This window comes from Mya arenaria, chromosome 3, assembly GCF_026914265.1.
Source record: "Mya arenaria isolate MELC-2E11 chromosome 3, ASM2691426v1".
Lineage (NCBI taxonomy): Eukaryota > Metazoa > Mollusca > Bivalvia > Myida > Myidae > Mya > Mya arenaria.
Genome location: NC_069124.1, coordinates 73,204,805 through 73,225,499, shown reverse-complemented (window position 1 = coordinate 73,225,499; position 20,695 = coordinate 73,204,805). Strand labels below are relative to the sequence as shown.

General features: G+C 35.6%; 1 protein-coding gene across 5 annotated transcripts; it reads left to right on the top strand.

Annotated features, from left to right (window-relative positions):
• The first annotated feature begins 2,233 nt into the window (after nucleotides 1-2,233).
• LOC128227344 (secretory carrier-associated membrane protein 1-like) lies at nucleotides 2,234-19,901 on the top strand. Of its 5 annotated transcripts, none has more exons than XM_052937780.1 (10): nucleotides 2,234-2,422; nucleotides 4,433-4,534; nucleotides 6,106-6,135; nucleotides 9,602-9,733; nucleotides 11,617-11,683; nucleotides 12,162-12,290; nucleotides 12,546-12,705; nucleotides 13,306-13,404; nucleotides 15,600-15,717; nucleotides 17,664-19,901. In XM_052937780.1, the coding sequence occupies exons 1-10, from the start codon at nucleotides 2,363-2,365 to the stop codon at nucleotides 17,838-17,840; spliced, it is 1,074 nt and encodes a 357-aa protein (XP_052793740.1). In that variant the 5' UTR covers nucleotides 2,234-2,362; the 3' UTR covers nucleotides 17,841-19,901. The 5 variants fall into 5 exon arrangements, with proteins under 5 accessions (XP_052793740.1, XP_052793738.1, XP_052793737.1 ...); XM_052937778.1 differs by lacking the exon at nucleotides 15,600-15,717 and adding an exon at nucleotides 14,030-14,147; XM_052937777.1 differs by lacking the exon at nucleotides 15,600-15,717 and adding an exon at nucleotides 16,262-16,379 and having other exon boundaries at nucleotides 2,235-2,422.
• The last annotated feature ends 794 nt before the right edge of the window (nucleotides 19,902-20,695 follow it).

The following is a 20,695-nucleotide window of genomic DNA, read 5'->3' as shown; positions in this document are numbered from 1 at the left end:
TATTTAAATTACTGGCATTTCTTTCCTCATAAAATGGAGCATGCAAAATGCACTTATGATCGAAAACGAATTTCAAAAAAGGGATTTATCAATTTTGTTGATTTTTAGTAGTCTACACATGATGACCATCTATCTGTTCGATTGATTTAATCACTAATTATTGTAGAATGCGTTTAAAAAATGAATATATGTAGCTAGCACATCTCGATGTACATTTACTAAGTATCAAACTTGATCTCTCAAACCGAAAGACTGCTCAAGGCGCTTCTTTTAACAACTCGGGTTGTAAGTGACGAAACACTTGTGTTCCATGATGTCAATGACAACGTTCAATAACTACCGAATTGTCAGTGAATAGTGTTGTAATTTAACCACAAGCTAGGTATTGATAAACTCCGCCCTCTTGTTTATGTTCCTCTGTGGGGATTAATGTGTAGACAACGAACGAAACACTCACGCATGGCTCATTTAATACCATAAAATAGATGTTTTAGATAGTGAAAGAAATCCAGGGGTAAAACTACGGTCCTAGATCCAGTAAACATTAAGTTAAACTTTGAAAATTGATCCTAATAAATCAGAACAGTAGTTGAAAAACGATTAGTGTTATTTTTCAGTCGTTCGCCGACTTAATTCACCCAGTCTTCCTGAGAAATGATAGATATGAACTAAATACAATTAAAACATTCAGATGTCATTGTAAAATGAAACTAGAAATCCCATTGGCCATTGTAAAGATTGTAAAGTGAAACTAGAACACCTATTGGCCATTGTAAAGAAAGTCAAATAAAATAAATGAGTATCGATCGAATAAGTATCGAATGCGATCTTTTAAGCTCTGTGATTGTTTAAAAGTTGAAGATTTCTATTTTTCGCGAACAGTTTCCCCTGAAGTGTAAGACAGATGATATTTTAAGGCTGAACAAAACGAGAGAAGAATGCTTAAAATAAGATGCAATTTCGCAAATGATCTGGCTGACCGATACTCATAGGTCAAGCTCAGCATTCGCGGAACTGGACATAGTTTAGTCAATGCATGCGTCTCCGTGTGGAACGAGTTCGGTATCCGAAAAAGTGTGGAAGTTATTAAATCTAGTTCGAGTTTTTTTGTTTTCAAATACTGTAACGCAATTCTATTCCATTCTCTGAGAACTGATCAACTCTTCAACATCCATTACCGGTCAACAATGTTAAACTACGAACAATTTCAAGTGTGGTCAAATATTTAAACTTCCTGTGAACACTAGTCACAAATTACGGATTTAAGAAACGACCTAGTATTAATTTACAGAATGCATCCCAGTTTCAGACACACCACTGGTTCTTTTTTTACGTGTTATACCAATGCGACCTCTGTAGTTTGAGGCCGCCGATTTGCTAGCAATTCTGGAGCGGGTGTGGAACTGTATGGATTACAATTCTAGCGCGTTTCCAAATCGACCACGGATAAACGCTTAATACGAATGGTATATAGTACCCGGTTAGCAATTAATTAACAAAAAATACTATTTAAAAAAAAATAGCGATTCACGACGTTTGTTTTAAATTAAACAAAAACAAGTTGCAAAATATATTCAAAAAACCCTTTTCTACATTGGCGATATTTTGGAGAACGATCATTAGCTCTGCACGCCTGTCACCGCGGCTTAGGCGGGGCCGGATGCGGGCGGGGTCATGGCTGCCTGGAAGTGCGTGTGTGTTCCGAAAATGTACTCTCGAATATCACAATAAATGGGGACAGTAAGAGTAATGAATGCGTTGAGTAAGTCTAGATTGGCTTGTTTTGTTGATAGTACTTGACCCCCCCTACTATATCATGTACAGTATATCTCTAACTTATTTTAGCCACCGGTTAATTGCGCTCATACGCAAAAATACGTTATCGGTACTTGATGGTTATTATTGACAGTGTTAAAAAATAAAATAATAGAACATGAACGACGTATTTTTTTAAAATATTAATACTAAACTGTACTGGTACAGATCGATAGATCTATACTACACTATAGTGACTATACAGTACAGTTACATAACAAGTTTGATAACATGCTATCACTTTTGATACCAATTTATATAATATCATGTCCCATTTTGCTATTACTATATAAATATTTCGGAATGCTCGACGTTTCAAAATGTAATTTCGGAGATATTCTATTGTAAAACATAAGAACTGCTGACGATGATTTGTATGTGACGTAAAAGCCATGTGATGATTGCTATTTGCGCATGCGTAACTATAGTGCGGAAGTAAGCAGCCATTGATTTTGGACACCTCACAAACCAAAACAAATTGTCAAACGCAATAATTCATTGTTTTCGATTTGTTTACTGATAACCTGAACAGGAATTATTCACAAAGATGTCGGACGGATTTGACAGTAATCCATTTGCCGATCCGGAGGCTGTAAATCCTTTCTCAGTTAGTTTTACACCAACCGGTGTTTTCCTGTTTATTTTTATAATTCCAAGCGTTGTAATCGATAATTTATGCGGAGTAGAGTATGGTATGCATTCATGAATCAATAAGGAGATATTTTTACAGTTTCATACTGTTATTAGTTATACACATTGACAAATCAAAGTATTAGTAAATCGGAATTAATTGTTCTCAAACAATTACTACCCCTCCTTCTTAAAAGGCTACATTCCACTAAATTGTAAGTACATGTTCATTGCTGAAATTTGTATTTTGGATACACATTTGAAATACACATATACTTGTTACATAGATACAGTTGTAAGTTTAAGTACAACTGTTTTAGCCAAACGATTTGTCAACAGAATACAGGGCTTTTTCACCAAAAATTGTGAAGAGGCCTAGCCTTTTCATTTTGGGAAATTTAAACTACTGGTTGAGAAGCAGTTTCCGACGGAAAGCAGTTTCCGACAAATTGCTTTTTCGGGTACTTTCTTTTGATCTTCATAAAGAAGGTATTGTAATTTAATTATACTAGGCAATCAAAAGTTGGAAGTTTTTACCGAGACACGTAAATAACTTTTATTATTATTTAATGTTTAATGTTTATTTTTCAATTTGTACACAAACTTGCACGTGGGGGATCGTCACGCGCAGCGCATTGCGCATGCGTGTGAACCCAATTTGCATATCTATGAATAGCTACAAGGTTGTCCTTAATTGACTTATACAAACGATGATCATTATGTACATATTTGCGAACACTGTTGTCATGCTAGTTTCACACCCACATTCACTTAAATGATTACAAACACAAGTTCTTATTTGAAATGAAACAAAATATCATTGATATTTAGTGTCTGCCTGATTTCCAGTATGATGATTGACTGGCGTAAGTTTTTAGGTTTTAATTTTGGTAAATGCTGAAAAATTAAATAATAGTTATCGTACTGTAGTCTTCTATTTAGTATATTAAATAAATGGATAAAAACACACACTAGGCACCTAAAATTTGCCGCGTATTTGATTTGTCGGAAACTGCTTCTCGTCAACAGCTAATCAGAACAGTGTAAGTACCCTCTTGGCGCCCCCATTAGATACACTATAAGTGACGTCACACATGTGCAAAATATATCGACAATAGCAGCTTGAGCTGTAGTTATCTAAAATGTAAACAATTTTAGTAGGAATTTTAACACGTATGAATAAATCAATAAACACTTGTAAAAACTGTCGGAAACTGCTTCTTAACCAGTATGAAATTCTGCAAATTTGGAAATAATTTATGTGTGTAAATGTCTCAAAATGGGAAATTCCACATATGAGGATTGAAGACACCTTTTAAACTTGGGTCAAGGTATCCATATGAAACTTGGAACTCATGTTACAAAAAAACGGGCTCATATCTTACATGTGAGTCTACTTCTAGCTGATTTTTTTTTTAATTATAACTTTTTAATATGAAATGTGTACAAACACTCCACAGGGTAAAGCTTGAAAGGTCTAAAATGTATGAACTTCCAATTGATACACATGTAGATCTTATTGGGGGAGAAAGCATGTCTTTGACTTCGCTTTTTTAACATGACGCAATGACAAGAAAGGGAGAGAGATTAGTTTTAATCTTCATAGAGTTGATTCTAAATCGAGGGAAAGAATTGATAACAATATAATTTTATGGACTAATTTGTCCTGGATTAACGTTTAAAATATATAGCATTCTTTGTATGTCAACTTAAAAGATAAAAAGAATGATTTGCTCAAACAAATAAATTTTTATTGTAAAATTTTGAAGTAAGATCTTCCTTTTTGGGAAAAATATCTGGGAACTGTGAAAAAAATATCTGGAAATTGGGAAAATATGCCATTTTTCCCAATTGTGAAGTAGCCTAATTTTGGCCCTTAGCAAAGAAGGTGAAAAAGCCCTGTATTAGCTCGAGATAAGAAGAGTTCCTTCGCTGTAGTGCTAACTGTTGATGTGAGAATGCATTGGTTGGTATATTGGTTTTACAGGACCCATCAGTGCAGCAAGCTAGAGGTGGTGGCCAGAGACAAGCTGGTCTAGACGATTACAACCCTTTTGCTGAGGATAATCAGACAAGACCAGCAGCAGGGGTAGGGTTTAACTTTTTATGTGCTTGTTCTTGTAATGCACCAGTCATTTGTAACCATGCCCCCCCCCCCCCCACCCCCAGGTCCGGGGAATAGCGGGGACTTTGACTTTTGGTCCAGCCAAGCCCGGGCAAAGTCTCCGCCCTGCGGGGACAATCTGCCCCGCACCCAAGGGACCCTAGATAAGGCCAATTTCCAGCTAAATTTGGAGTGAAGACAAAACCACCGCCTGGGGACCTGGGGAGCTGTGGTTACAATTGACTGGTGCATAAGACATGCAGTGTAATTTAGGTGTAGGTTTTAATGTAGGAAAGCATAAATGGCGGATTTTACTGTTATGATACATTCCTTGTGACACTCACTTAAAGCTTCTTTGCAAATTTTTGTCAGCACAGACATGAAATGTAATTTGACGACATCCTCTGTCCTTGGCATTTACACTCTCCCTGCGTCGTTCAGTGGACTGAAGAATTACAAGCATCGCATTACTCTGAGATTTAAAAATTGTGAAACTATGCAAAAAAAGTGGATTGGCCAGTAATGTAACTTATTTTTTTGGTATGTATATCCAAATGACTTCTCTTAACCTTTTTGACATTTTTTAATTCCCAGTTTGATAACAATAAACTGCATTTATCGCGTTAACTAAATTTAGCCTGCACTACAAAATTTGCATAGCACGTGACTTTCATACTGCCCGTTACTATATTGATTTATATACTAATAATTTCCATTTTTAACTAGGAAGTTATTGGTCTAAATAGAAAAATATACAATTATCATAATTACACTGTTATTTTCACAAAACATTTCAATTAAAAGCCAAATTATATTTATTTGAACAAAAGGGGGTTTAATTAGACAATAAGTATTGACAGATTAAAGCTGCACTCTCACAGATTGAACATTTTGACAATTTTTTTATTTTTTGTCTTGGAATGAGCGAATTTTTGTGAAAATCCATGGAAGGCAGTTATATAAGACTGCTGACAAAACATTAGAATGCAGATTTTTATATTCAAATTTTTATGCCTATTTCTCAAACCTTTAGTAATGGTTTAAGCCATAAAACATTTTCGAATGGAAATATAAAATTCTGCGATCTGATCTTTTTTGTCAGCAATATAATATCATTGGTTTACAGATATTTACACAAAATTTGCTCTTTCCAAGACAAAACAGTATAAAAAAGTTGTAACCATGGTAAATCTGTGAGAAAATAGCTTTAAATCGGCAGTTTTTCACTTAACCTCTGAACATGAGTTACCTTCATACCTTTATAACGTAATAATTATCAATGCAATGAAACTATTACACGGGGAAACACAAATGTAATGTATCACAACTTAAGAAATAATGAGAATAGAAACTAGAAAATTTTAGAGCTGAAAACAGGTTACTTACTCAGTGCTTTCAGGATTTACATGTAAAACAGCAGAGTAACTGAGGAAAGTGGAAGTTTCGCGTGGAGTGGACTGTACTGTACTCTCAATTGATTATTGATAAATTGTTATGAAAAATAACAAGTAACCATGAATTTATGTCTTCTATTTTTTTAATGTGTATGCTTTCAGGAAGAAAAGGCAGGTTTACTTTCAGATCAGGTACTGGGTACATATAAATTCAACAGTACCATATACCAGCCATGCCATCCTCTCCTTAATCCTAAGAAATATTAATGCTATATTAATGCTTTGATTATTTGTTTACTCTTTGTTATTGCACTCAGGGTTTCTGCCAGAAATTTCATAAGGCGTGTCATGAGGGGAAAGTTCTTGAATGTCTCATCCCTCCGCAGATTTTCTCTCCATTAATTCTTGGATATTTTTAAGTACATGTATTCCGACAATTCTACAAATTAAAGGGTATTGTTTATGTTGTCACTGTTGAGTGTTGACATCACAGCAATATGTGTAAAACCCGATGTCTTCATGCAGGAACACAATAGAGCCTGAAGCATGTAAATTATGAAAGCTAGGTTGATTCCAGTAAGAGGTTTGGTAAAATGATCAAAATTGCTTCGATGATACCACAGCCTTTATCTTTTCATAAAAGGCGACTTCATGTGGGTATTTTAAAAGCTGCAACAGCTCATTATTCTTAAAGTGGATCGGCTAAATAATATGGGAATTTGATTGTGTCTTTTCAGATCTATATATATTTATTATTCAAAATAAGAAGAAGAATGAAAGGTATCATCTTTTCTTCACCCATGTCTCAATTAGAAGTACAAAAGGACAACTACGAAAAGGAATTTGGATCGATAAACAAAATAATTTGACACACATTTTATGTTACCCAAATCAATTAACAACTAGTGGTAACTTTGCAATCATAAGTGATTATAGGATAAAGGTCCCAGTTACGACAGTGATGTTTTTCACACCTTCCTGTTATGATAAAGTTAAGAAAGAGTTGGGGTACCATAGGCGGATCCAGGGGGGACGGACCCGGCGCGGGCCCCCCCTAAAATTTTCCAAGTATATGTATAAATTATTAATATCGTTCCATCATTGTAGATAGCTTTTAAGGTTATGATTTGCTCCACACAAAAAAATAGATCTCGATTTACCGTGGTTGTATCGAACATCTATTTGGCCACATTGGACTATTACGAAACATAATTGGTCCGAGACGTTGTGGAACGCTCTTATCGATTAACTTATCTATTATGACGTATTCAGTAGAATGTGTTAGCGTTTGGCTATCCTCCGTTTACTATGGTCGCCCCGATATGATAAGGGTCAACACTGTTTATAGCGGTAAGGGACAATTTACGAGAGGCAATTCATTTAAACTCATAAAAAAAATTTTTTCCCACTATGGCGTCAATTTCTATCTGCTCGAGATGCTAATACATGCGTATCTATGAAGCTCGAAATGCTAATACATGCGTATCTATGAAGTAAATGGGTAATTTCGATAAAGTTTTGTTTGTAACCCTAAGCATGCCGATAGCGACCGTAGTGATGTCGTCAACCAGATTGGATCCGGATCAGACACCGAGTAACTCGGCTTCTATTCCTGATCCAAACCGTTTAGCAATCCGGTTACATTTTCACCAAATCCGATAATATGAAACAAGATTAACTTAATAGATCAAATACATGAGAATTCAGCGGACTACTTGCTTAAAGCAGACACTTTCACTCGGTGTCACTGAACAAACATTAAAGTTTGCCCAGTAACTGTATGCAATTTTACCAAGGTCTTTTAATTTATGCGGGGAAAAAAACTTGATCTATAGGGAGGTGACGATCAGCTTAACGGGGTTACTACGTTACAAAGTGTCTCTCGCAGTTCAAGCTTTGTAAAAACAGTGTAAACTATGGAACGCCGGGGCGCAATGCTTCTTGCGAAATACTTCATGCTTTTTGCATAATGCTTAATGTTTTTTGCAAAACGCTTAATGCTTTATGCGAATTGCTTAATGCGAAATGCGAAAAGCTTCGATTCAATATTTTTTACCGTTGTTAGCATAAATTGAGCAGAATCATTTTGTATGAAATGAAAAAAGGAACACATAAATTTGAAAAATACTCTTATCTGCATGTAATAGAGGTGAAAAATAATACGTTTGTTGTGTCTATTCATTAGAATAACATATATAAACACACCAATACAATATAATATTCAGAAACGGTAAAGTAAAGAGGTGTCCTAGAGAAAATATGCCAGAAAGTCAGTTAGATTGCGAACAGTTAGATTGCGAATAGCAATATGTGCAACTCTGTATATTGCTGTAAACGCGTTAGGTTAGAAAGAGTATAGTTTCTTCCACCGTATAATAATATTTCTGTAGCAGTATCAGTAGCCTATGTCATACATCCCCTTCACTGCCGGGAGCAGTTCGGAACGTGCACAATATTTCGTCCGATTCAATTTGATTGTGTTATGCCATATGCGAAATGCTTTTTGGGAAATGATTTTTGTGCAAAATGCGAGATGCTAAATGATTTTAAAATGCTTCATGCGAGATGCGAAGGAAATCCGTTATTCAGGAGGTGTTACTATATTTAGATTTCACATAGCACGAGCTTCCGTAATTCCGTACCCGGCCATTCGATTGGTCGAAAATGAAACTATTGTTCTATATATAGCATTTGCATAACGCATTGAGCCCCGGCGTTCCATAGTAAACACATGCAATAGTTTAAGAGCTTGAGGCCGTCGCGAAGGCCTCCGACCCCCTGAATTACCATGAAAACACATGGGGGCCTTAAGCGGCCAACAGAAGTCAATTTCAAAAGTTACCCCCCCCCCCCCCCCCCCCCCAACTGAGAAACCTGGATCCGCCACTGGGTACACTGTGCTGTCAATTCTTTGGCTTTCGTTGAACCTAGATAGCTATAGCTGATACAAATACCGTCATACTCCAGGCATGCCTTCCGATGTCAGTCATTGCAATAACAGCAAAAACGTGTATTGTCAAAATTCATGATTGTTTTGATAAGATATTGATATTAACCTGTGTCAGTAATTAGCCTTGCCTGTGGAAGGTGTGTCAAGCCTGACAAGCCATAAAGGCCTGGTGGAAACCCTGGCACTGTTTTGAAAGCCTGAATAGGGATATGAATTGTAAAAAAATAATATGGGACATTTTAGAAATAAGCATTCCTTGCTCTATTTTAATGAAAGCCTATTTTATATGCTTGCTGTCTTCTCCATTTGTTCAGAAACAATTCAAACTTTTATATTTTATCAAGAACTCATTTGACATGCAATGCAAAATGTTATCAAAATAAAATTGGAAAAAAAACACAGAAATTTTAGGACAATTTAAATCACTTACATGTTCCATTTGCAAAATGCACTTTTTACACTGCCACAAATTGCACATAAAAATATAAGTACACAACCCTAATTTATTGCATTGATATCAAGTTCTGGCCATTCCTTTTGAAGTGTATTCTAGTTTTTGAGAAGCCTTTTTCATAATTTTACACAATGTATTTACATTTCTGAATAAACAGTAACATTAAACAGAAAAAAAAATCTACAAACATTATAATAAAACACATTCTCCTGTTTTATAAAACTTTTATTTGAATATGTTGGTTGTAATTGCAGGCAGGACAGCCAACTATTCCCCCACCCCAGTCTTCACCAGCCATCATGCAGCCGTCATCTGACGCCCCGCCCCCTTACACACAGAGCTCTGCCCAGCGTATCGACACCTCGGAGCTTGAGAGGAGACAACAGGTACTCGCAAACACCTTTTTAAAGCGAAAAACATCTACTGTTTTGAATAAATATATTTTATCCAAGGACCGATTCCAAAAAAAATTAAAAAAATGAGGTCACCTGGCATCCAAATTAAACAGTATGCCAATGAAAAGCTTATTATGCCCCCCTTCGAAGAAGAGGGGTATATTGCTTTGCACAGGCATGTCGGTTGGTCGGTCCGTCGGTAGACCAAAGCTTGTCCGAGTGATAACTCAACAATTCCTGGACGTATGGTCATCAAACTTCACATGAAGGTTGGGCCTGACCAGTAGATGACCCCTATTGATTTTGGGGGTCATCGGGTCAAAGGTCAAGGTCACAGTGACCTTTAATGGTAAAATAATTTTAAAGCTTGTCCGAGTGATAACTCAACAATGCCTGCACCCATGGCCCTCAAACTTGACATGGAGGTTGGGCCTGACCAGTAGATGACCCCTATTGTTTTTGGGGGTCATCAGGCCAAAGGTCAAGGTCACAGTGACCTTGAATGGTAAAAGGTTGTCCGAGTGATAACGTGACAATGCCTGCACCCATGGCCCTCAAACTTGACTTGGAGGTTGGGCCTGACCAGTAGCTGACCCCTATTGTTTTTTGGGCGCAATGGGTCAAAGGTCAAGGTCACAGTGACCTTGAATGGTAAAAGGTTGTTCGAGTGATAACTCAACAATGCCTGCACCCATGGCCCTCAAACTTGACTTGGAGGTTGGGCCTGACCAGTAGATGACCCCTATTATTTTTGGGGGTCATTGGGCCAAAGGTCAAGGTCACAGTGACCTTGAATGGTAAAAGGTTGTCCAAGTGATAACTCAACAATGCCTGCACCCATGGCCCTCAAACTTGACATGGAGGTTGGGCCTGACCAGTAGATGACCCCTATTGATTTTAGGGGTCAAAGGTCAAGGTCACAGTGACCTTGAAAGCAAACTCGGCAATTTTTGGACCTATGGTATTCAAACTTGACATGAAGGTTGGGCCTGCCAAGTAGATGACCCCTATCGACTTTGGGGGTCATCAGGCCAAGGTCAATGTCACAGTAGCCTTTAATGCAAAAAAGTTAACAAATCTTCCCCCAATGATATCTCAACAATGCCTGAACCTATGATCATTAAACTTGACATGGATGTTAAGCCTGACCAGTAGATCACCCTTATTGATTTTAGGATTCATAGAGCCAAAGGTCAAGGTCACAGTGATCTTGAATGGTAAAAGGTTGTCCGAGTGATAACTCAACAATGCCTGAACCCATGGCCTTCAAACTTGACTTGGAGTTGCATCTGACTTGTAGATGACCCCTTATGATTTAAGGGGTCATCGGGTCAAAGGTCAAGGTCACAGTGACCTTGAACGAAAAAAACTTGTCTTTTGATAACTTGACAATGCCTGCACCCATGGCCCTCAAACTTGACATTTAGGTTTCTGGTGACCAGCTAATGACTCTGGATTTTGAGTTCATAGAGTCAAAGGTCATGACGGTCATAACACACTTTATCCTCACACTTTAATGGTCATAATCTTAAAACAGCAACAAATCAGCTGTCATTTCGGTCCATGCATATTTCATTCAATTGTCCATATAATCCTGACAACATGGCGCTCAGGGGGGGCATAATGTTTGACAAACATCTCTTGTTTGAAATGGTAACAAGTTGTTGTTACAAAATAATATAAATAAATGAATTAAAGGCAGTAAGTTTCTGGTAATCTGAAAAAGGTCTTGTATTTGTCTAATCAATTTAATATTGAAAATTTGCAGCTGTAATAGACTGTGTATCAGGAAACCCAAATATGGGACTAACCAGAACAGTTTCTTCCCTTGTTAGTTAACGTTTCTAAGGCAATGTTCATTGTACTTTTAACAGGAGCTTGAAAAGAAAGCAGAGGAATTGGCAAGAAAAGAACAGGAAATGAAAAACATGCAATTTCAAGGTAAAGTTGTATACTATGCCCAATTCACACACAGTTGGATGCAGTAATTACTTTTATGTGCTTTCTAAAGTCAATTAAGTGACTCATCGTACATCTATACATCAATACATCTATCGATCTATACAAGTTTGTAACACAAATGAGTTGCTCGTGATCAGCTGTCATTGGCAAAAACTTTCAAACGAAGCTATTTGTTAATAAGAAATGTATGAATATTTGGGGAAAAGGTACATTTGTATGCACACATTTACATACTATTTGAAGGATGTGAATTCTGGAAGATTCCTTTCAATGCTTGTATTGCACAGCCGAAGTAAACAAAGCATTATTTAATTAAGTTCTAAAAGGTTTAACAAAAATCAGCATTCAACATGGAATAGATGAAATTAAAATACAATTAATTCTGTACAATGGAACATCTAACCTTGTATGTTTATGTTCTGGACTACTTACATTTGTTTCTGGTTATGTATTTCAGACCGACAGAACAACTGGCCCCCTCTGCCAGGCTGGTTTCCAGTTGGACCATGCTTCTACCAAGACTTTTCAGTCGATATTCCACTAGAATTCCAAAGAACTGTCAAAATTATTTATTATATATGGATGTGTAAGTAGTTTTGTATTGCAAACATGTTTGCATTTTATCATATTTGATGGCAACAGCATTGCTTACATTTATGATAGATCTGCATTTTGTCAGATAGTTGATAAATAAAATAGATATAAAAGATATAAAGCCTGATTCCAAAAAGATACATTAATGTTTTAAATCTGATCACAATTCACAAGCCTGTTTTAAAGGATTTTTCAACTGAGTTACTGGCATTTTTAAACTGTCCGAATAAATATTTCTATTTTTCAGTTTATGCGTTCACATTGTTTCTCAACTTCATGGGCAGCATGGCGTATTTCATAGTGGACTCTAATGGCGGCCCGACCTTTGGGCTCTCCATCCTCTGGTTCATTCTATTCACTCCCTGCTCTTTCATCTGCTGGTACAGGCCCGTCTACAAGGCCTTCAGGTAATGTACAGGTCACCAAGCTATGATATAATTTTGTACTTTCATTTTACATGTATTTGCTGATTTGCAAAAATAATTTTTTTTCATGGCACAGAGTACTTATATGATATTGTCATGTGTCACACTTTAAGGATGAAGTGATTTATGTGTCTGTCTCTCACGCAATGATCACTTCTGATAGGACGTTCTGGTTTCTTTCCAAGAATAACAGTCAAGCATAATTAAAGTTTTCAGCTTTTGTCACAATGATGTTAAAAATGTATCAAATAAACTTTAATTGTTAATTGATTAAGACTGTCATAAAAAAAGAGAAAAATACATAAAACAATTGTGTAATAGGTGCATCAAGCATTTATAATTTTCATCTGCTTTAGTATTTAGACTTATACAAATTTTTAGCTTGTCTGTTCTTCAAAGAAAAAAAGTCTTGGCATTGTCATAGCCTTGGTGTTGTGGGCATTGTAGTTGTGCAAAAACTTGGACCCTTTTTTAACTAGAAACTAGATGGATGTTGGCGATAAATCTGCAGTACTATTGTTTAAATTATTATACATGCTATTGTGCCTATTATATCTTATGCTTGCTATTGTGTCTTTTCAGGAGTGATAGCTCGTTCAACTTCTTTGTATTCTTCTTCATATTTTTCTTCCAATTTTGTGTGTGCGTCCTGATGTGTTTGGGAATCACTGACTTTTCAGTGTAAGTATGAGCCATTTTCTTCCTTTTCAATGTAAAATATTCAGCAGAATCTCAAACATCAATAATGGAATTATTTTTATCACGCTTTAAAATGAAAAACATGTAATAAACACTTTTATCTTGATAAAAGCTATTATATTGATCATTGACCATGAGTGGTTTGGAGGTTGAGATTAAAACATGACTCAAGCTTATATTACCTGAGTATTATTATATTTATTTTGTAATTAACTTTTGTTGGTACAGAATGACACAGCCAGTCAGCATAGAGGATATATGCTATCTGGTATTACTGTATATATAAATATATATTGTTTGTTTGAAAAGTTCATTATGATGCAAGTGTTGATTAGCTGTTATCTACATTTAGATGAATGATTTACAGCTTTATTTATGTTGGAAAAAATCTACCTTGATAGCTGTTGGAGTATTTGTGAGGATATTCATATTCACTTGCCAAAAATTGTACCTAATCACAAGAAATATATTGTTTGATTTAACAAAGACATAGCATGCTTATTAAAACACATTATCCTCTCAAAAGTGTTGTAAGTTGTTCTGTACATATGTATGAAATGTTCAAATAAATTTTACTAATTGTTAACATTTTGTCACCCATTTTCAGAGGCATTATCGGAGGACTCCGTGTTGTGGGCCAGAATGTCGTTGTGGGACTTATAATGATACTAGTTGGAATATTTTTTGGTGCTTTAGCGACTCTTATGCTGGTGTTGCTGTGCAAGGTAACCGTGGAGATGTTGTCATGGCATCTGGGTTGTCACGGTGATCATCCTGGAACACCCCTATTGTTGCATGTTTGATACTGGATGTCAGAAACTGAGTTGCTCTTTAGCTCATTAAGTTTGGTTTCCCGTTGTTTTGTTTGCATGGATATTATGATTCACAGCACGATGTCACTTCTGTCATCACAGTTAGTATTTCCAGCCTCAATTTTGAACCACATGTACACGGTCTTTCACCTAAAAAAATACCATAAGTATGGCATCAGAATATAAAAGTTTTCATTGTCGGATAATTTTTCTTAAATGCTATTTAAGCCCATCATTATGACTACCGGTATGCACACATATATGTTAGGAAGAGCAACTCAGTTTGGTGGCAGGACCTGGAGTAGGTTTCACTGGACATGTTTCTGTGCATTCACAACTGTGGCTGGTTGTTTTAAATGTCATTACACATGACAAAAACTATTCTAATTTCCTACCTGTTAAAGCACAGGGATATGTCCATGTTCCAGGAAGGAAACAATGCATGCTTCCCATGATAATGCATGTGGTTTAAGTTTGGTATTTTTTTGTTTCAGGTGCTGTTACATCATTCTATTTATTTTCATTAACATTCAAAAAAATACTGAGACCAAAGAACCAGACCAACATATGATAATAACAATTGAGGCAGTCTTTACAATAAATACCAAAACAACATCTGCAAGAAAACTTCCATGATTTTTTTAAAAGGCTTGACATACAGAATTGCCATACTGTAAAGCAATGTTGATTTCAGTATTTTTTCACTAGTTATTATGCTTTTTTGTTTTATTTTGCACAGGTTTAGTTTAGATTATTTAATCCATACCAAGTTGTCGATCAGTTGTAATTTCGAAGCAAAGGTTTAAGGTGATTTCCAAAAGTAGCTCTGCCACTGTTATTTGGAATGGGAATAGACTATCTATTAATGACCATTTTGTCTCCTGCATGTTACAGAGGCTGGATAAATGGTCTGAGAACTATAGGAAAACACCTTGGTGCGGGCATTTTCATGCTTATAGTGGCGTTCTTCCTGTCTGTTATTAGTGGCGTGAAAATGTTCATGTTAGTTAAGGTAAATACAGAAGCCCTGCTTGATGTATGATTCATTGATGCATTTACCCTTGTTGCTGCACTGTTAACTGCTGTGAAGCTTTTGTTGCCATTTTGATTTTATGCACAAGACTTGGTTGGGTAGCAATTCATAGTAAAAGGTGTAAAGTTCATCTAAATTTAACCGTAACACCAGCAGTTTTTGGAACAGACTGGACCATAGCAAAGCACGGCTTGAAATAAGTGTGGATCCTGTTCAAATGTATAAAATGAATCCTCGTATTGGGAAATTCTTGTGCATCTATACACATTATTAATCTTTGTTACAACCAGTAATATTCGTCAGTAGCTTGAATTGCACTTTTGTTTTTGTAGAGGTTGGATCAATGCACTAAAGATATTGAAAACTAGTAAAAGCGCGGCAGCATTTATGATGGTAGTGGCCACACTCTTCCTGATTTGTTCCATAATGGATATAGTTATGCTTGTAAAGGTATAGATAGATGGCTGTGCTCCTAGGCATCTGACTCTACAACTTAATGGAATGCAACTCCTTTTCGTGTACACATGAAGAATGAAAAACAAACAACTGGCATCATGGAATTATTATTAACTGTTTAAATGTCTTTTTATCTTGAGGCTGTAAGTGTGCTCTTCTCTGACTTTTGTGAATCTGAATGACATGAAATCACTATCTGAAGTGAATGCTCCAAATCAGTATTGACCAAGTTGTTTCTGAAGGGTCTAGTTTGTTATTCTTGCATGTTTAAAAGCTTTGCTTCGCTTTTTATGTCTGATTATTAATCAGAGTCAACTTAAATTAACTGTATGCTTATTTTTCAGCTTTTAGACATATATCATTTTCCTTTAATCCTAATTTCTGCTTACACTGTAGGAAATTCAACATCACCAGAACTGGGACATTTGTTTCGTTTGTGTATCACACATACATATATTTCGCCTCTGTGTTGTAAAGCGTCGCCCTCAAATTGAACCCCTGTCCACCTATTGTGCACTTTGTTACTATGTTTTTGTAGAGGCTGGATCAATTCTTTGAAGACTATTGGTGGTAATCTGGCCGCGGGATTGGTGATGTTGGTTGTTTCCTTATTTTTCACCATTACTGCTGTGGTATCTATAGTAATGCTAATAAAGGTAGGCTGAAAGGAGCAGTTTCGTTAATATTAGTTCTATAAGTATAACATTAAATAAGTTTTATCATTAGTTTATTTTGTAAAAAAGTTGATTTGTAACGAAAAGGATTAATTGCAGTCTACATGTGTAGTTGCCATAGTAACTGATATACTAGCATTGCATTTCATTTTGCTGTTATTCATGTAACCGTGATCATACATTCCAACAGCTTCTATTGATTATATTTAACTGTCTTGTTTCGTGAAACATCATTTCTTTGCCTCGAAATATTTGATCCTTTAAAGTAAGGTACATAGGGTTAGCTCTACTTACCATCTTTGGTTGTTTGATTGGCACTTATAAAGAAGTTTATACTTTATCTTTCATGTTGATTTTGTTTTCCAAAATATGTGCATGTTATTGTTATCAACATAAATAACTTCATTTTCATAAGAGTTTTACTCTTGACAGATTGCTCTTAACATTTGTGCCTAAATGTTACACATGTTTTAAAATTCAACTGTAGTTTTTTCTGTTTGTAATCAAAACCAAACTTTAGAAATATAAATCAAAAGTTGAGATGTTCATGCTTCCCAAAATGTGAGCACTTAGATGCCGCTTTGTCTTTCTGGAGAATAACTTAAGATTGTTAAAACAAAAACAGAGGGCAATATGCACAATTGCAGTGTGCAAGGACTGTAATCTTAGCTTTTCAATGCTGAATAACCTCCCTTTATTTTAACAGTATGCATTAATAGATGCTTGCCTGGACCGTAATGCAAGAAGAAAAATTCGAACAAGAACCATAACTCTGTTTTTAGAACTTAAACATGATTGTCTTTTGTTCATCTACCTTTTTTGTCTAGTGCAGATTCTTATGAATTACCTTCATGTGTCTCAGACTCTTAAGATTTATCTGTACTTATTTCAGCAGAGATACGGCAGTCTGTGGCTGCCCCATCTCCAAATTGCTCTACTCTTTCAAATTGTTTGTTTCTGCTCTTTTTTTCCATAATTGATTTCAACATCAATTGACATAAATCCTCTCAACATTGAACTGAAGTGATGGTGATTGTGTTTCTACCCACAGTCACCTCCCTTGTGTTATTATGTATAACTTGTAGATTAAACAAAAAAAAACTTGCAAAGTAATATTTCACAAATTGAACTTTCTTCTCTGAATTAGAACCCCATCAGGGAGCATACATCACTTCAAAGAATAGTCTTTTAAAACTTGTTAACTTATTATTTCCTTAAGCAGTGTTTTACTGTCACCAAATAAAACCCTTTCATATATCCACCCAGGTCCACCGTATATACCGGAGCACAGGGGCCAGTTTTGCCAAGGCGCAGCAGGAGTTTGCGACTGGAGTGATGAAGAACGAGGCAGTACAGCAGGGCGTATCCAACGCTGCATCGTCTGCAGCCCAAGGGGCCGTCAGGGGAGCTGCTTCCCAGTATGGTACTGGTGGGAAATACTAACTGCTCCCCTGATAGTGGAGTAGGAGAGAAATAATTATGATGTGACGGAAGTGGAGTGAATAACTTCTAACAAAGGAGGGAATTTAATTTGATGGAGCAACTTTTCACTGAATAATGGTAAAAAAAACTTTATTCAGTGAAGAGCATAATACAAACACATACACAAGATAAAAGAAATGTTATGACAGTCATATAAAATGATGGAAGTTTAGAACTTCTGATTGACTATATATGATTTATCTGACCTAACAGATGTTTGTGGTGGAATACATATTAAAGTATAATCAACCAAACCATTGTATCCTTACAAAAGTGTAATGTAATAAGAAGGTATTTATTGTGACATTTAGAGATGAACAAATATGATTGACTTTGAATCTTGATAAAACGGTGATATTCCATTTGATTGTTGTTTAGTAATTTGAAAAAAATCGTAAGGACAATTATGAGTAAGAATGTATATACTGTTGCTCTTTGTATGTATAAGTTTGTGTAGATGTATTTTCAATTTGAACAATGCGATTTTAAAACAAATTGTAACCATGTAACTAAAATTGTGTATTGAATATGATCTTGTCGGAAAAAACATGTAAATGAAGTTTTTTCACTTTTGGGTGTATTTTCACTGTGCAATGATAGAATTTGTATCTTTTCTGTGACACTTAGTGTTTTAAGCACAAATATTGTAACATCAATATTGCAATGTTGCAATATTACAGTTAGCATTTCCAACTTATTTGCTTTTAATTTGACCCAATTATTAATTCAAAAACAGAAACATAAATTCTAAATTTTGTGATATTTGTGGAGTGGGCAAGTGCTAGTTTTCCTTCTGTGTTGTCTAGTCCATATCACAAACCATCGTAGATAGTAGGCTTCTGCTGTTATTCTAGGATACAGATAGAAATTCAAATAATTCGCTAAAAAATGTTCAAAGACTACTGGTTTTATGTGCTCATATTTTGTTTTCAAATTTGCATTCACAAGCAGTTTTATAGACTGAATGTCTAATTCTTAAGATCATTATCATAATTCAATAGACTGATTGATGCTGGGGGTATAGGGGACCATTGGCCTGCAATGTTTATGTACAGGGTGATTGCTTCTATTAGTAAAGATATTCAGCGAGCTTTGGTGAATCTCCACATATTTGCAATGCAAGTCTGCCTGGGGTTGTACCATTGTTAACTTCAGTGGTATGGAATCAGTAGATACATGTAAAGAACATGCTTCACTTAATTAAGGGGCTCATTAACTTGTTCCTCCCATGAGGAATATATTGTTGTTTTCCGCTTTGCTGAGTAACTGTTTGATCGATGTAATAGCAGTTTCAGTATTTATTTAATACATTTGGGTCATATATTTGTAAATTATCTACATCTGAATGCTTGCATCATTTAAATAATTTCCAAAGCTGCTTATAATCATGTTTTGAGCTGTGTGTTTTAATAAGTTATTGTATTAATTGCTGATTGTATTACTATTATAACTGTTCTGTAATTGTGCACATGATGTTATCAACTGTTTATTATTTTAAATATATTTTCAAAGGATCTAATACAGAGCATGATTAAACACCCACGGTTTGTAGGTTATCTAGGTTGTTTGACTATGGTATTTTAGAATGCTAAGATATATAACAGCAGCATAAAGTAACTGCATGAAACAGATGACTTGGTAAAACAGTCTACAGATATTGAACAATTTGTTCACCTACTGCTGCATATGAGATTTAATGGTGGTATGTTCTAACACAATGCGAAAATTTTCACAATTAAATTTACACTGTTCCTATTTCTCAAGTTTTGATATGAACCAGTCATTTTCAAACTGCACAGTATATATTCCCCTGGTATATAATGTAAAGTATGATTTCTTCTTTGCAATAAGCACAAACAAATCTCATTCCACTGATAGTTCTAAACAAACACTAACTACCAGATGTGTCCAACTTGTTTGCTGTTGTTTAACCTAATGCTGTATGAAATTCATTTTGTTTACGTTACTATTGAACATTGTTATTGTATAATAGAAAATATGATTAAAAAGTTAAAATGGCAAGGATTTTTTATTATGTTCTTTACTTTGGCTTAAGTACTGCCCCGCGAATCTTAAGTTGGTCTTCAGTACTGCTCTACATATCTTAACTTGTGCCATAGTACTGCTCCAGGTATCTGAATTTGTGCTATACTACTGCCCCACGTTTCTTAACTTGGGTGATAGTTCTGCCACACTTCTCTTAGGCTATAGTACTGCCGCAGGTATCTTAACTTGTGCTATACAACTGTCACACATTACTTAACTTGTGCTATACAACTGTCACACATTACTTAACTTGTGCTATACAACTGTCACACATTACTTAACTTGTGCTATACAACTGTCACACATTACTTAACTGGTGCTATAGTACTGCCAAACATATCTTAAATTGTGCTATAGTACTGCCACACATATCTTAACTTGTGCTATAGTACTAACACAGATATCTTGACTTAGACAATAGTACTGCCCCACATATCTTAATGTGGGCTATAATACTGCCCCAGGTATCTTAACTTATGCTATAGTACTGCCCCAGGTATCTTAACTTATGCTATAGTACTGCCCCAGGTATCTTAACTTATGCTATAGTACTGCCCCAGGTATCTTAACTTATGCTATAGTACTGCCCCAGGTATCTTAACTTATGCTATAATACTGCCCCAGGTATCTTAACTTATGCTATAATACTGCCCCAGGTATCTTAACTTATGCTATAGTACTGCCCCAGGTATCTTAACTTATGCTATAGTACTGCCCCAGGTATCTTAACTTATGCTATAGTACTGCCCCAGGTATCTTAACTTATGCTA